Source organism: Juglans regia, chromosome 7 (genome assembly GCF_001411555.2).
Source record: "Juglans regia cultivar Chandler chromosome 7, Walnut 2.0, whole genome shotgun sequence".
NCBI classification, from domain to species: domain Eukaryota; kingdom Viridiplantae; phylum Streptophyta; class Magnoliopsida; order Fagales; family Juglandaceae; genus Juglans; species Juglans regia.
The window spans coordinates 48,687,569-48,704,885 of NC_049907.1; the positions used below are offsets into that span (position 1 = coordinate 48,687,569).

Consider the following 17,317-nt stretch of genomic DNA (forward strand, 5'->3'; position numbering starts at 1 on the left):
GAAAGCTCTTTGGTAATTACAAGAACCTCCATTAATGTTCATTCATTAAAATAACAGCACGAACGAACCTCCCAACTGTTCATGATCTTCCTTTATTGTACATATTTCATCCGAAACATGCATGACGTCAATTGGTTGGTTTGGTGCCCGTGACAACACATGTTTGCCTGTAGGCCCTCTTCTGATAACATCTTTTCAACCGCAACCGTCGGGTGTTCTGCAATCCGATCACCAGAATGTGTTTTCGGACAACTTTTGTCTTTTTTAACCAATCGAAGCTGTCAAACACCAGCAAGTAGCAACTCAATAAAGGTACGGAGATCCTGTAGTCTTTTTAGAAACATAAATTTATTTTAAAAAATAATATCAAAGAACAGTCACTGTAACAGTGCATACTTTACACTCACTATATAGCTGCTTCTAGTTCTCTATTTCTTTTTTTTTAGACTTTGAGGATGTATAGTCTATATGATGTCACATCATATATACAAAATGATTACTCTCAACAATGACTTCTATTTATATTTATTATATTTTAAAACTATTAAAAAATTTTACAATTTAATGCATAACAATAATTAAATCAATATATAACTTTATTTTTATAAGATTTATTTATAAACCAAATATTTATCTTTTGGCTATATAATTCACATCAAGATGGTAGTAAATAGTGGTTAACTAATTCGATTGTTTGCATCAATTGATTGATTCCCGACAAACATAAATAAATATACAAAGCTGAAGATGGGTGGAACTCTACTTATAAGTTTATACGTGCATACAAATAACGGGGGAGATGAAGCTGGAGAAGGTGTAAATATAGGCTATAGCTTAATTTTTGTTGTTTGTCATTTGTGCCGTCCAACACGCGTTGTGAAACATCGGCACGACCCTTTTGTTATGTCAAAAAAGCCGACCACTTTAATGCACGCACGAGAATCTCTCTCTTTTGAAATAGTCACCCACTAAGAGAGAAAAATAAAAAAAGAAGAAAGGGCAAACCTTAATAGATATACAATTTAGGAATTAAGACATGTCGGAAAAGGGAAAAAAAAATAGAAGAGGAAAATATTTTACGATTATTCTAGTCATAAAGTGGTTATATAAAAATAAAAATAAAAATCTTTTATACCCTTTATGTTTGACCGTTCTAATTGACCGTTGGTCTTCTTCTTTTTTTTTTTTTTTTAATATTTAAAAATATTAACAAAATATGAAAAAAATAGAAAAAAAAAAACCTGGACGGCATAGTAGCTTTACCCTAAAAGTAATCTCACTAACTAATATGACTTAATGTATTTTGTTAAATTGTCAGTTTGTGAGATTAATTTTATGTAATATTTGTGTAGTTATAGTTGCAACACTACTCTTTATCATTTCAAGAAAGGAAACATTATATTGAAACAAGGATAACCGTGTATTTCTCTTCATTTAGTCATTGTTTATGTGCAAAGATGAGAGGGAGACGAGATATTTAGAAGTACTTTTCATCTCATCTTATTTTATTTATTTCTTAAATATTAATTAAATATAAATATTTTTAAATTAATTATTACAATTTTTTTAAATTAATCATTACAAATTTTTAAATTTTTAAATAAAAAATTATTTAATTTTTTCAAATCACAAAATAAAAATTATATTATAATTTAATTTTTTTCTTTCTCATCTTTTACAACTCCAGAAAACATTTACTTGATAAGTATCAAGGGTTTCATGGATCTGGTGTCCGGGGATCCAAATATGGAAAGTGACTGAAAGCAAAGGAGTTGGACTATGTCAAACTGTCAGTCTTGAGATCAAGTGATATAATATTCTCAATATTATTTGTGCAATTTTTTCAAACCATTAAATATAGTGCTTCCCTGTAGTTGGTTGTGTTTATTAGGCCGGCACTTTTGTACGTTCGTTTTATATCATATGCAAGCTGGACTGCGGGAAAGCGCACATTCTGATCCCGTAATTTGTACAATGGAACATGACATATACCAAACAGCTCGGCAGGCCATGGATGCCTGGGTAAACCAATATTTGTTAAGCCCATATTTCCTTCATCTTTTGCAATTTCTTTCTTGTTTTTCCCCTTCGTTGAGTGCTAGCCCGATGACCAGACCATCCGCCCGTCTAATCTACTGGTCAAAACAAAGCCTGCCATGTGCAATAATTGTTTGTTTGAACGTATCAAGTCGGGAACAGCACAGAATGTCAGGTTTCCTTAGTTGTCACTATCGTTTCATCCAAACAGTGGGAATCCTCCGTCACAAAGCCCCATTGAGCAAAATCCCCTACCTGTAAGGTAAGTAGAGATGCGTACAGGGAGAACATGCCTCGCAATCTGCTCGGTCTCCTAAACAAACCCTCTGGTAATTACGATATTTCCAGAGTGCAGGCCAAAACTGAAGATGGAGTGAATTCACAAACATTTTAATTAAAAGAAAGTGCAACAATATACCTGATAACAAAACATTTCAGACAGTTGATGATTACGTAAAATCATTTCAAATTAATTTTTGGTTTAAAGGGCAGAACACAACATAATTCCTTACATGGAGGCGACAACATATTGCTTTTTGTATATGCTTCGACTTCTGAGGTAAAATCATTACAGCTTCGGATCTTTAATTAAAAGCCAACACACTTTTAGTATAACCATCCTTTATCATCTGCACTGTCCACGTAAAGATAGCAGTTGTAACCTGCATTTTCCACATCTATATGGATGATCTAACCACACCTCTCTTTCGCAGTACGATTTGATCTTTAAATTCTGCAATAAAGATCACTTGCATTGCTACCAATGGTGGCATACACAAGATGCAGTTCAACTCCTGTTATCCAAATTATGTCCTCCCATGGGATTGGAATCACAACCCAATGGTTCCCCCACCCATAACAACAAGGTATTGGTGAATTTCCTGGCAACACTTTGAAGCTGAAGCTTTCTTAATCAGCTGGTTCCTTAACTTATCCCACCCAGTAACTTCAGATCGCTTTGTTTTAGTTCAATGTGCTTCCCTAACCTGAAAACACCAAGACAATGTTTAGCTTGGTAACCACCGGAAGTTAAAAGTGTGATAGATATGAGAATTTAAAAAGTCATATCTAATTTAGTTGAAGTTATCATTTTGAGAAATTACCCGAGATCTGATGGAAGTCTGAAGCCACCTATTCTTACCCGCTTTAATGAATGGATCTGTAACAAGAAATATAAGCAGAGAAGGTAAAATAACAGAAACACAAACCACCAAAAATGCCCCATCATCTTGAAGAAAGAAAAAATAAAATATTTTCCCCTATTTTATGCATATGAGGAAAGAACAACTCCGCTGTACCATGCTATAAAGATGTATATAATCTAAAAAACCCAACAGAATTATGCTCTTAGGCTAAACAATTGAAAGAACAAAAAGAGGCGACCTTAAAGTGTATCATTTAGATTGATATTATCATTAAAATTACGACCAAAGTCAATTTTGGAACAGGAAAATGTTCTCATAAATAAACCAAAGTTGACCTCAAGTCCGGCACTTTTCACGAGCTCTCGAACTTCATGTTTCCTCCCATCATGAACCTGTAGGGTTCCAAGATGAACAAATGAAAGTTCGCTACTACAAGAAATACAGCCGCAAACCTAACTGACCAAGAGTAACACAAAGAAAGTAGCAACTTGTCTTGGATTATGGATATTAGAAAGTTCTAAAAAAATTGGAATCGATAACGGGTACCACGATGCGAAGACGAGGCCTTGATATATCTGTTTGTCGCGGTAGTAACTCAACTGAATCTGGAGTGCAATGGATACCCTCAATCACTGTCCCCTCACTGATCGCAAATAAGTGCCTCTTAGTGACAATGCCATCTATTGCTGCAATATATCTGCAAGATGTCATGTTATATGTCATCAGAATATGCATGAAAGAAAGTTACATTATTCACATCCAACAGTAAAGTGTTGAGACGGCAGAAAATGAATAAAGGACATTAGCATGTACGAACACTTACTCCTTCGTTAAGTTAGATGAAGGATGTGAAAGTCTCTGAGCACAATCTCCTGAAAACAAGCAACATTGGATATGGTTTTAGATGCATCCATTAAAAAATATATAATTTTACTAAAATTCACTTCCTTAACCATTGAGTAAAAATAAACAAAAAAATACAAAAAAAGTAGTAAATAAGTAGTAGGAGAGTAGTAAGCCTATCATTTTCCTTCCCATATATATTTTGAGAAACCCAAGAAAACATCTTTTTAAGGCAGTTGCAGGCATAGAAATTTACGTACCATCATTGGTCACAATAATCAACCCAGTAGTGGCAACATCAAGGCGACCTACGGTGAATAATCGTGGTTTGGGTGGTCCTGGATACTTTTTACCCTGCAAATGAGGACTATTTTTTCATTAATTTTGTAAATTATATTAATGCAAACTATGAAGCCTTCCGTTAGCTTGCCCACATTAGTTCTGTTTTCACTTTAATTTCATACTTCTGAAAACAAAATCAACAACCAGAAAACATTATGTATAAAGTGGCCACCAGCCCATACCCAACTCTTCAAATATTCGTCGAATAGACACAACACGGATTTAGACTCTACATCACCAGATGAGCAGATGTACCTGTCATTATGTTACTAAAATTAGTTTTACATATACGCATCACAGAAAGAGCTCAGGCTATAAAATGATCTCAAACATTCAAGTAGTGCATCAGCAACAGTTACAAACCCTTTTGGTTTGTTCAGGGCAAAATACACCTTTGGAGGCTGCTTCTTAGGAAGGCGGTTCCCATTGACATAAATTACATCCCTTGCAGGATCAACTCGCGTCTGCAAATGAACAGGAGCAACAAAATATAATAAAAATACAAAGGAATGACTCATTTTGAAACGAACAACAACAGCAACCACAAATGTTGTCTTTTTTGTTTTCGTACGAGCGAGTTTTAGTCCCAAGGGGAGGAGGAAGGAGAGATTAGAACTAGAATCCTCTTTGCATTGCTGAACCGTGGTTCCAGCTGATTCAGATTATTAAATACCCTCGGTGCAGTAATTTCAACAACAATTAGAAACACGAAGTTGTATGAAACAGGAAGTTATTCTAACCTGAGGAGCCTTGCACACAGAACCATTAACAGTAACCTTTCCTTCAAATATAAGCTCTTCGCTATTCCGCCTCGACGCCACTGATGAAATTATCACGTACAAAAAAGAACAACAAATAAGCTGTTGATAATTTTTTAACTTGTGCAAAAGTATACATTTGAGATGACAATCAAATAGTGGTCGGCAAATGAACAAATTACCTCCCGTAGCGGCGAGAACCTTGCTGAGGCGCTGCTCAGGCTTTTTGAAATTCTCGTTAAAGAACCTTCTGGCGGCCTTGGAATACTTCGGCTCCGGGCTAACTTTATCAAGGCTCTTATCCTTCTTCTTATTCTTCTTCTTTTCGGTCTCGGCATTGGCCATGGCGTGGAGAAGACGGGCAGGAGGGTGCATCTGGAGCTTGAGGTTTCCATCCTCGCCGCGGACAATCCACGGAATGATCAGCTGATCGCTGGAGAGGTCGTCGGGGTCCAAAAGCTGGTCAGACATGGGGGGCTTGGGCTTGGGTTTAGGGGGCGCGAAGGAGATGTTGAATTGTAGGGAAGATGTGGAAGGGGAAGAAGAAGAAGAGGAAGAGGAGAGCGAGGAGCGTGAACAGTTTATGATGCGAGGAAATGAACGGAAGGGTCTGAGGGAGAGAGAGGGATTGGAGAAGAGCGAGAACGAGAGATGGTGTAGGGTGGAGAATGAGGCCATTGCTGTTGCCATTTTCTGAAAGATAGGGGTTTTGGACCTCATCGGATTCGAGGGGTTTCTTTTTCTCCCCGTCGTAAGAATCAAATGAGAGGCTTCCACGACATGTTCTTTGGTTGACATAAACTACAAGTCGTTTGTTTTAACGACGAGAACTACATGCCAACGAGTCGAAAGGGTAAATATGGTACCATATGAGTAGGGGTGGTGATACCCGTATGGTGGTAGGGGTTTTGTAATCTTTGTATTGGGTTCAAAAATTACTTTTTAAAAATTTTTAGATCTAAATTATATTAAGATTTTTAAATATGAAAAAAATTTAAACTCATTAGAGTTGTATTTTGTATTATTTTAACCTCTTATATCAACATTTATATAAGATGTCAAGATAATATAATAGTCATTTTTAGGCAATGTGATTTGAGCAGTTTTCTATTCTTTTACACTTGACTGGTTTTAATAATGTTTTTTAACATTTTCTTGCGGCATGGCCCTTCCTGAACTACTCTGCTATTAAAATAGTTAGATAGATTTAGAGCAGAGCATACTTCTCGTACATGATCTTGAATCCGAGTTCAATGTTTATCACGTTTTTGAGGAGCACTACAACACTTAGAGAGAAACATAGTATCATCCACCAATCTATCCACTTCAAGAGGCCGAGGAGATCCTATAACACGTTTGACAAAATAACCTCAACGAATTTAGGGTTGCTCTCACAAGATTTTGACCAATGCACAGACATGAATAGAAGAGTACAATAATTGTTCACAAGGCTTCTTGAGTCAAAAGTCAACAAACCACTAAGTGCAACAAAAAAAAATGTGACCAACATAGATGACAATGAAAACAGAATGGTACAATAAGTGCAACAAATAACGTGACCAATAGACAATAAAATAGTACAATAAGTGCAACAGCAAAACAATTTAAATTTGCCCAATCTTTCATCTTAATGCCTCAATATTGTCACTAAATTTGCCACGAGCCTCTCAATACTAAATTGTGTGGTTATAACTACAATAGGTCTCATTGCTACCTCAATCAATATTTGTTGCCCTGACTTGTGTTAAAATCTTAAACAACTTAGGGGCACCATAGATGCTTATAACGCGGTTAATTTTAACTAAACAACATTCCCCACTCCAAGGGGTGTGCACCAACTTTGTCAGAATTGGAATCTCAAAATCCGACTATGACTCCTACTTAATTGGAGGTTGAATCTACCTTCCAACTCCGCCTCTAATATGCAGTGAATTTGCTTCGTTCCAACTCCGTGAAAACGAAGTAGATGTCGGATTTGAGTGGTAATGAAAAAACCAAGCAAATTTTCAATTTGGAATTTCGAAAATTGTAAGGTTTTAAAATCAATATCCAAATAAGCAAAATAATGATATAATGTTTACATTGAACTCAAGCTTGAAACTCCTTTGAAACAGGCCATTGCTCCTCCGATACATTTGAGAATGAAGTGCCAAGAAAAACTTAAGGAAGTGTCGAGAATAATAACCTAAAGAAATTGAGAGGCAGGGAGCAAATCGAGAGACCATTGTCATTAATTCACTTTGGCTTTGGGAGGCATAGGATTTGGGCAACATAGCATTACTCATAAGTTATAGTCATTAACAATACATGTGCTACATGCTATAGATATGTATTAGTAGATACTGCATTCTCCATGACAATTATAAGTGCACAAATAGTATTGAATATAAGTTATAGACTAATAATAAGACCATACTATATATTTATATGAGCAAAATATAAAATAATTGCAAGAAAGTATATATTTTATTTTAGTAAATTAATAATTCGGAGTTGGAGGTCGGAGTTGGTAAGAAAAAAAACTCTACCTCCAAATTCGACAGTGCGGAGTCAGAAAGTCGGATTTTTGCACAACCCTACCCACTCCTGTAATCATTTTATTGTATTAAAAACAATATTAAAAAAGACAGTATATAGCCAAATTCTATTCAGACCGTAATAGGAATGAAATAAACAAACAAGAGCTTAGCATTAGTGCAATTTACCACTAAACGTTTCCGCTCGATTTCAATGATCAAGATTATTTTCCCAACAATCTTGATAGATTTTAGATACCTTGTGGCACTGGTGGAAAATATGGCAGAGGAAAAGAAATAAAATTAATGTTAACTACAAAAAGATTACATTTTAATCTTGGAGGTATGCTTCTTCCAGTTTAAGGTTTTAACATTTGGGTGTAAACAATTTATAGGGATCCATCTCATGAGTAAAAGCCACATCTCATGAGTAAAAGCCAATGACTTAACAGATTTGTGTGATGGGCCGCAATGATCAGTAACTTTGACTTTATCAGGTGACACAAACTTGTTGGATCTCGAATATTGAACACGAAAATCGAAACAAATGAGTTGTACTGACTAACATCTACACAAGAGTTTCCAACACTATCAAATTACATAAGCTTCGGAATTAGTACTAGGGGTGGGCAGTAAGGCCCCGCCCCTGCTACTTTGTCTTCGTTCATCTCGCTCCTGCATGGATGGGTGGGCTATCCCGTGTTAAATATTAATCCAAGTGTGAATATGAATGTGAAAATATCTTGTATAATTGCTATAGAAACAAGCTTGTCTCCAGGCATTTAAGTCTGTCTCCAAAATATCAGACTTGTCTACCAACAGTCCCTCAATTGTTAATGAAAGTGGCTGTTAGTTAGTTTTGTCTCCTGAGCCTCCTCCTATAAAAGGAGATCAATTGTAAATGAAATGGTAGTGCGGGAAATCTAAAGTAGAGGCCATTTGCAAAGATAGAGATAGTTTTGTTTGGAGTTTGTAAATTTTGTACAAACACTTTGAAATATATTGCTTCCGCTACAGTGGACGTAGGCAAGTTGCCGAACCACTTATATATTGTCTCTATCTCGTATGTGAATGTGATTTTGGGTGGTTTTGGTACAACAATTAGTGTCAGAGCTTCGGTTTTAAGCTACCCAAAAAATTTAAGTTGATCCAAATCAACTTTTGTCCACACCAGAAGGTTCGTCTCGACAAGAGGAACACGTTGCTGCAAACGGATTCGAAAAATGGACGTCGGAGGAGCTCACACGCGCTCCTAGAAGGTCGGAATGTGCATTTCACGTGCCAACGATCGTCCAGAGGTTGAAGACAAATGCAGAACACGTGCCCACGCGCCCCCACTTGCACCAGAGGTTGAAGACGCGTGAGATACACGCGCTCACGCGCCCCCACGCGCTCCAGTAGGAAGACGACGCGTGAGATACACTCGCTCACGCTCGCCCACTCTCGCCACGCGCTCCGCCTGCTGTTCTTGTTTGATCTGGACTGTTCAAAATTTCAGATCTGTTTTGGGCTTGATCTAAGCCATTCGGAGTCTGATTTCAATGATCCAATAGTGCTCTCCAACTATTTGGATCATTCCGGACTCATCCGTACGGTTGAAATTTTGAAATTTATTTTTCAGAATTAAGTAATTTTTAGATGGAATTAGAAGGAGAAATTGCAGGTGCTAGTAGTTTTAGGAGTAGATTTATGGTGTCAAATGCCAAATTTGAAGTTGAGAAGTTTGATGGAACTAATAACTTTGGTATGTGACAATGTGAAGTCATGGACATTTTGATCCAACAAGAGTTGGATATTACGCTGGAGGAGAAATCAGAAGACATGACGGAGAGGGATTGGGACAAGCTTAACCGACAAGCTTGTAGTATAATCCGTTTGTGCCTTGCCAAAGATCAGAAGTATTTTGTCATGAGAGAGACAAAAGCAAGTGAACTTTGGCGAAGATTGGAAGAAAAATACTTGACAAAAAGTATTGAAAGTCACTTATACTTGAAGAAGAAGCTCTTCAAATTCCAATTGCGAGAAGGTCTGTCTATGTCCAAACATTTCAATAGTTTCAATCAGATACTTGCTGATTTGTAAAATTTGGATGTAGAAATCCAAGATGAAGATAAGCTTTATTTTTATTAAATTCCTTGCTTGATACGTATGAGCATTTGATTATTATACTTTTGTATGAGAAGGAAAATATTAGTTTTAACGATATATCTAGTGTTTTGATAAATAATGAATATTGCAGAAAAGATAATGAAGTACAACTAAATACATCAAATGAAGTCTTTACAGCAAGAGGGAGACTGAAGTCAAGGTATCTAGGAAAGAAGAAGGATTCTCAATCGAGAACACGGGTCACATCACGTGGTTATCAGTCGGCAGAAGACTTGCCAAAGATGAATGTGCATTTTGTCACAACAAAGGACATTGAAAAAAGGATTATCACAAGCTAAAGGGGCAACAGAAGAACCAACCCTCCACAACCAATGTCGCCAATAGAGATGAAGATGCAAATCTTGCCTTAATAGGTTTATCATTTATTTGTCATTCTGATGAATGGATAATGGATTCCGAGTGTACCTATCACATGTGTCCCAATCGGGACTAGTTTACTGACTTCACAAAGAGTGATGAAGCAGTACTTATGGGCAACAATAATGCCTGTAAGACTCAGGGAATAGGTAGCATTTGGCTGAAGCTGCATGATGGAACCGTCAGGACATTGACAGAAGTTCGGTACGTTCCAGACTTGCAGAAGAATCTTATCTCACTTGGATCTCTAGATTCAAAAGGATTCAGAATCACCATAGAAGATGGAATTCTCAAGGTGGTAATGAGAATTCAAGTGACTATGAAGGGCTTAAAGCGAGGAAATCTAGACTTCTTGCAAGGAAGTACTGTTAGTGGAAGAGCTTCCACAGTTTGTGATAAGCTAGATGAGATTGATGCTGACACCACCAGGCTTTGGCGCACACATATGGGACATGCCGGCGAAAAAGCTTTGCAAACACTTATAAAGCAAGGCTTACTCAAAGGTGCCAAGATTGGCAAACTGTCTTTCTGTGAAAACTGTGTATTAGGGAAGCAGACGCGAATCAAGTTTGGAACCGCAGTTCATAGTACACAAGGGATACTTGACTATGTGTACTCTGATGTTTGGAGACCTACCAAGAATGCATCTTTGGGAGGTAAACATTGGTTTGTAACATTTGTTGATGATTATTCTCGTCGTGTATGGGTGTTCACGATGAAGCATAAAGATGAAGTATTGAAGATCTTTCTTGATTGGAAGGAGATGATCGAGACTCAAATTGGCATGAAGATCAAGCGACTCAGATCAGATAATGAAGGTGAGTACACTCTAGACCCCTTCATAGAAGTATGCCGAAAAGAAGGGATTGTTAGACACTTCACTGTACGAGGAACACCGTAACAAAACGGTGTAGCATAAATGATGAATCGTACTTTGCTAGAGAAAGTATGGTGTATGTTACTTGATGCTGGAATCAGTAAACAATTTTGGGTTGAAGCTGTGATGTATGTCTGCCACCTCATCAACCGATTACCCATAGCTGCCAATGGCGGAAAGACACCCATTGAAATATGGAAAGGTACACATGCTATTGATTATGACTCTTTACACATTTTTGGATGTCCAGCTTACTGTCATGCTAAAGAAAGTAAGCTTAATCCTAGAGCTAAGAAAGCAAAATTCTTAGGCTTTAGTATTGGTGTAAAAGGGTATAGATTCTGGTGCAGAGTCAAAAAATGTAATAGTCAGTAGAGATGTTACATTCAACGAGTCTGAGATGCTCAAGTCACATAAGCATAAAGACTCCCATGAAGGTAGCCATGATAGTAAAGTACATTGTGAGTCGCAGAAGGTGAAGTTTATTACGCCAAAAGAATCAGGAGTCGCTAATGGAGAGCATGGGCAACTTGAAGTTGCTGGTCCAGTCACGAAATCTCCAAGCCAACCTAAATCAATTGCAACAAACAGGCCGAGAAGAGACACGTTTACCGGCACGTTATGCAGACTTTGTGACGTATGCACTACCTCCTGAAGGAGATCAGATCTCAACCACTTACAAAGAAGCCATACAGTCTAGTGAACAGACTGAATGAAAAAGTAAAATGAGCGAGGAGATGCAGCCTCTTCATAAGAACCAGACATGGGAGCTTGTGCCGCTTCCAAATGGAAAGAAGTCAATTGGTTGTAAGTGGGTTTTTAATCATAAAGATGATCAAGCTGCTAAAGGTAGGGTGCAATTCAAAACTAGATTGATAGCCAATGGCTATGCTCAAACAGAGGGAATTGACTATATTGAGGTATTCTCTTCTGTTGTGAAACACTCATCCATTCGGATATTGCTACTTTGGTTGCATAATATGATCTTTAGTTAGCCCAACTTGACGTGAACACGACTTTCTTACATGGTGGTTTGGATGAAGAAATTTATATGTCTCAACCGGAAGGTTTTTATAGAAACTGGTAAAGAAAAATTGGTTTGCAATTTGAAGAAATCTCTCTATGGTTTGAAGCAATCACCTCGGCAGTGGTACAAACGTTTCGACCGCTTCATGATTGACTTGAAATACACTCGTTGCCAATACGATCATTGTGTGTATTTCAAACAACTTGCAGATGGATCTTTCATATATTTGCTTTTATATGTAGATGGCATGTTGATTGCAAGTAAAATCAAGGTAGAGATAGATAAATTGAAAGCTCGATTGAGTCAAGAGTTTGAAATGAAAGATCTAGGAGAAGCACGAAGAATATTGGGGATGGAGATTAACAGAGATAGGATTAAAAACACAATTCACCTCACTCAGAAGCAGTATCTGGAGAGAGTATTACAACGCTTCAACATGAATTTGAAAACGAAGCCAGTAAGTACTCCAATGGCACCATATTTCAAGCTCAATGCATTGTAATCTCCTAAAAGTGATGAAGAGCGAGACTATATGAAAAATGTTTCGTATGCAAGTGTTGTGGGAAGCTTAATGTATGACATGGTGTGTACACAACCTGATATATCCCAGGCCGTCAGCTTAGTCAGCCGATATATGCATAATCCTGGAAAGACACATTGGCATGCGGCTAAATGGATTCTACGGTACATTCTAAGGACTGTAGATCTTGGTTTGAAATTCAAGAAGAGTGAAGATAGTCTAGTAATTAGATAAGTTGACTCAGACTATGCTGGTGATCCTAACAAACGACGATCGATAACTGGATATGTGTTCAGTAGGGCTGGAGGACCAATTAATTGGCGATCTATTTTGCAGTCTACAATTGTACTATCCTCAACAGAGGCTGAATACATGGCTGTGACAAGCCGTGAAAGAAACCATTTGGTTATAGGGATTGGTAACAAATTTGGGTTTTAAACAGCAAGAGTTTACCGTTTACTGTGATAGTCAGAGTGCAATTCATCTGGCCAAGAATCAAGTGTATCATTCTCGAACAAAGCATATAGATATTCATTTTCAATTCATAGGTGAGATATTAGATGAATGAGACATTCTACTTCGGAAGATTGGCACTGAAGACAATCAAACAGATATGTTGACGAAAGTCGTCACAGGGATCAAATTCCAACACTATTTAAAATTGATCAATATCTCACACTACTGAGCACCTTCAGATGCGTTGTTGCCTTATGGCGCATTTGATAGCGGAAATATCTCATGGCATTAAAGTCTGTTAAATATGACACACATGGGTGGATGAGATGATTGTTAAATATCAACCAAAGTATGAATATGAATGTGAAAATATCTTGTATAGCTACTCCAGAAACAAGCTTGTCTCCAGGCATTTAAGTCTGTCTCCAAAATATCAGACTTGTTTACCAACAGTCACTCAATAGTCAATGAAAGTGGCTGTTAGTCGGTTTTATCTCCTGAGCCTTCTCCTTTAAAAGGAGATCAGTTGTAAACGAAATGGTAGTGTGGGAAATCTAAAGTAGAGGCCATTTGCAGAGATAGAGATAGTTTTGTTCAGAGTTTGTAAATTTTGTACAAACACTTTGAAATATATTGTTTCTGCTACAGTGGACGTAGGCAAGTTGCCGAACCACTTACATATTGTCTCTATCTCGTATTTGGGTGTGATTTTGGGTGGTTTTGGTACAACACCCCGCACCGCCCATGCGGGGGCGAGGGCAGATTGACCCCAGCGGGGCCCTGCCCCCGCTCCGCACTCCTCCCCTTTTTAATGTAAAAATTTATAATTTATAAATTTATATAAGTAATTTATATAAATATATTGTATATAAATATATACAATTTGTTAAAAATATGAATTCAACTTCAAATTAATGGATTGCCTTAACATTTTAGGCCAACCATTATATAGGAGGCCAAGACAATACAATAGTGATAGTTAAGTAATGTGAGACTTAACAATAAGTCCTGAGTTTTGGGCCTGGTATACCCGGTTACTCGATTCGAAATTCGGGTGAACAATCCTAATCATTACAATTAGACAACAGTACTAATACCAACAATGAATTACCCACCACTTAAATTCCCCTACGTAAGAGTAATTCTACAGACCAGTCACTGTAGACATCCCACATCTCATACAAAACAACCCATCATTTCATTCTCTCCTCAATCTCATCGGACCCCTCTCATCAAGCTCTCTATCTCTCTCTCTCATCTCATTGGACCCCCTCTCTCTCATCAAGGTCTCTCCTTAAATTCTCTCTCATCTCATCAAACCCCTATCTAATTTTTGTCAAGTTCTCCCTCATTTTTGTTAATAGGAAGAAGAGATAGAGAAAAAAAAAGTCCACGTAAGAGCATTGTCATTGGATTGGCTATTTTATTCTTCAAATTTTGAAGAATATGTAACTTTTTCACTTTTAGCTAACCATTCAAAACATAAAGTCTACATTGGATTGGCTATCACACTCTCTATAATAATAAAATATTATTATTTTTTATTTTTATATTTTTATAATTAATTTTTATATTTTAATTAATTATATTTTCATAACCTCATATAATCTCTAACAATTATATTCATTTTCATTTTTACAATCCAATAAACAAAATTTAATCACACGATATCAATATTATCAAAATAATTGCATCGATCTTCAATGCAACCAAGTCAATTCTTACAAACATCATCACCAACTAATGCAAAATAAGAGTAATGAATAGAGTGATAACCAATATATAAAACAATGAACATCACACCCATATTTGTGATCCAAAATAACAAAAAACCACAAAATAGCATAGGCTACAATCCAAAACTCCCCACCAACAAAAGGTTACACATCTTCAAAAGATGAAGATTGATATGGAGATGAAAATCGCTTCCTTAATTTCTCAAAAACCTCTTTTTGAAGATGCAAGAAATACTCTCGTTGCATTCCATTCATGCCAGCAACATTCATCTTCATTATCTCCATATCAATCTTCCTATTCTCCGTATCATTTCTCATTTTTTTCTCCACTAGTAATTGAGCCCTATCAACATCCAATTTACTAGTCGCTTGTCTTCTTTCAGACATGAAAACAACTCTATAATTTGTCATGTAAGTGAAGGCCTCAACAAATTCTGCATCGTAAGATTCTGCAGCCTTCCTTTTTCTCTCCCTTTCTTTCTCAGCCTTCTTGCCTGGAGGCCTTTAAAAAATGACCTCTACGTTATCATCTATCGTGTCGTCTCCTAGTGGAGTTGACTCTGCCATAGCAGGGCGTTTCCCATGTGGTTTCCTTTTAGTTGACAACATGGACACGTGTTGCTGCCATTTTGGTTGGTGTCTCAATAGACACCAACAATGTTCCATATTGTATGTGACATTCTCAGTCTCTCTGTACATGATTTTAGCTTTTTTAATCTAAATATGCGAATGTACCAAAAATGTGAGAATAGAATTTTAACAAGAAAATTTAAAATGAAATTTAGTTAGAAACTCATACCTTATCCTGCTCTGTCGCACCACTTGGATGCAAAGATTCTACTTGAGCCACAGTAGCACAAAATTTATTTGTGCATTTTTGGATCACCGACCATCTATTGGTCAATGGTCACCCCTCAGAACGATTTGCCATGCTAGTATTTTTATGTTCATTGTAATAATTGCTAATTTTCTCTCACATTTGAGAATATTTTTTATCCGTCCCTCGTATAGCATCCATACTAATATTGAGTCAAGCCGACACGAGGAGATTGTCCTCCTCTACGGTGAAAGACACCTCCTTGTGTTTTCTTACTAGGTGGCCTTTTTTCACCTTCCAATAGTGTTGCTTGGAGTCCAACATTATCATGGCTACTAGTCATTACGGTTGTGGATCTCCCTTGTTCACCACTTTGCAATAGAGTGGTAAAGAAAAAATCTTCATCAAATGTGGTGTCCATCCTTGATTCAAGTATAATTGTAAAAAATCAGGACTAGACTCATAAACACTGCTACTGAACAACAACCACAATCTCAAGTATTCACACATAATCTCATGCAAGCAAGTCTAATCAAACCATTTTTTTTTATAAGTAAGAAATTTATTGATTGGAAGAAACTAGTCAACGCCCATGTACATAGGAAGTATACAAAATGGACTCCTAATCACATTCTAGAAAGCTGAAAAGAAAATAAGAACTCGTGAACATTCTCTCCCTTTAGTACAATAGCAGCCAACTATTGAACTAAAGGTCTAATCAAACCATTGCTTAAAGACAATACTTGATTTCAAAAAAACAGGTATACTAACCGTTTCATAGAGGATCAATATTGATACAGTGCTTTGTTTTATATATTGAATGGTATACATGCTTATATAGATGGGAAGAACATATAAATATGTAAAATGTAAGAAAAGGAGAAGCCTAATAAAATATAGTTACAACTGTTGAAACAAGTGTAATGGGTTTAAAACTGCAGTGAGGTGGGAGCATGAGATTTCAGAGAAGAGTTTTAAAATTGCAGTGAGGTGGGATGAGTTTTAAATCATAGTTTTAAAACTGTCTGCCATAGAGGACCAATATTGATACCATTTACTTGATGTCTAGTCTGCATGGTGCCAATCTCTTCCTAATACCTCATCATGGTGTCTTGAACTCACTTTTAGTTCATATATATATATAGACTGTATATACAGAGAGGTGGGATGAGTTTTAAATCATAGTTTTAAAACTGCCTGCCATAGAGGACCAATATTGATACCATTTAAAACTGTCTGCCATAGAGAGAGAAACTTGTTTCCCTAAGAAAGGACCAGCAAATGTTCCGACAATACATAATGGAGAGAAGGGAAATTCTGGATGGAATGCCTGCTTGCTTCTTTTAACACACTCCTCACATTTTGGTATCCTATTCTTTACAAACATGGAGACAAGCGAGATCACTCCCAGTACCCGAGACCATAATTACAAACATATTTCAAACTACCCGAGATCATGTTTCAAACTTCAAGGGAATTCAAGAAGCTCAGCCCAGGCTCCAAATAATTCAATCGATAGTTTGGGGAACTCAAATCCATCAACAAAATCAAACCCAAACATCAACAAAATCAAAAGTAGAATCAAGGCTACGGTTTCGAATCAAACCCAAACAATAAAAATCAAGAGTGAAATTTCGGCTAGGGTTTTGAAGCTCTTACCATGTGCTTGTCGTGCAGGATCAAAGCTGCAGCTGTGCCATGCTGGTGAGTGCCGTCG

At 36.9% G+C, this 17,317-nt stretch overlaps 1 protein-coding gene across 2 annotated transcripts; it reads right to left on the bottom strand.

Annotated features, from left to right (window-relative positions):
* Positions 1 to 2,485: 2,485 nt before the first annotated feature.
* LOC108992758 (putative ribosomal large subunit pseudouridine synthase SVR1, chloroplastic) lies at positions 2,486 to 5,875 on the bottom strand. Of its 2 annotated transcripts, XM_018967389.2 has the most exons (10): positions 5,308 to 5,874; positions 5,108 to 5,187; positions 4,731 to 4,831; positions 4,550 to 4,622; positions 4,286 to 4,379; positions 4,006 to 4,054; positions 3,729 to 3,879; positions 3,518 to 3,574; positions 3,141 to 3,196; positions 2,486 to 3,023 (listed from the first exon to the last, which is right to left on the bottom strand). In XM_018967389.2, the coding sequence occupies exons 1-10, from the start codon at positions 5,843 to 5,845 to the stop codon at positions 2,963 to 2,965; spliced, it is 1,260 nt and encodes a 419-aa protein (XP_018822934.2). In that variant the 5' UTR covers positions 5,846 to 5,874; the 3' UTR covers positions 2,486 to 2,962. The 2 variants fall into 2 exon arrangements, with proteins under 2 accessions (XP_018822934.2, XP_018822935.2); XM_018967390.2 differs by lacking the exon at positions 2,486 to 3,023 and having other exon boundaries at positions 3,137 to 3,196; positions 5,308 to 5,875.
* Between the last annotated feature and the right edge of the window lie 11,442 nt (positions 5,876 to 17,317).

What these genes read in the sequence shown, in the direction of transcription:
- LOC108992758 (XM_018967389.2), bottom strand. Translation starts at nt 5,845, where the DNA reads ATGAGGTCCAAAACCCCTATCTTTCAGAAAATGGCAACAGCAATGGCC. An exon ending in GCCCTGAACAAACCAAAAGG is followed by an intron (nt 4,623 to 4,730) that starts GTTTGTAACTGT and finishes ACATAATGACAG; the next exon opens with GTACATCTGCTCATCTGGTG. An exon ending in GGCCTCGTCTTCGCATCGTG is followed by an intron (nt 3,575 to 3,728) that starts GTACCCGTTATC and finishes GGAACCCTACAG; the next exon opens with GTTCATGATGGGAGGAAACA.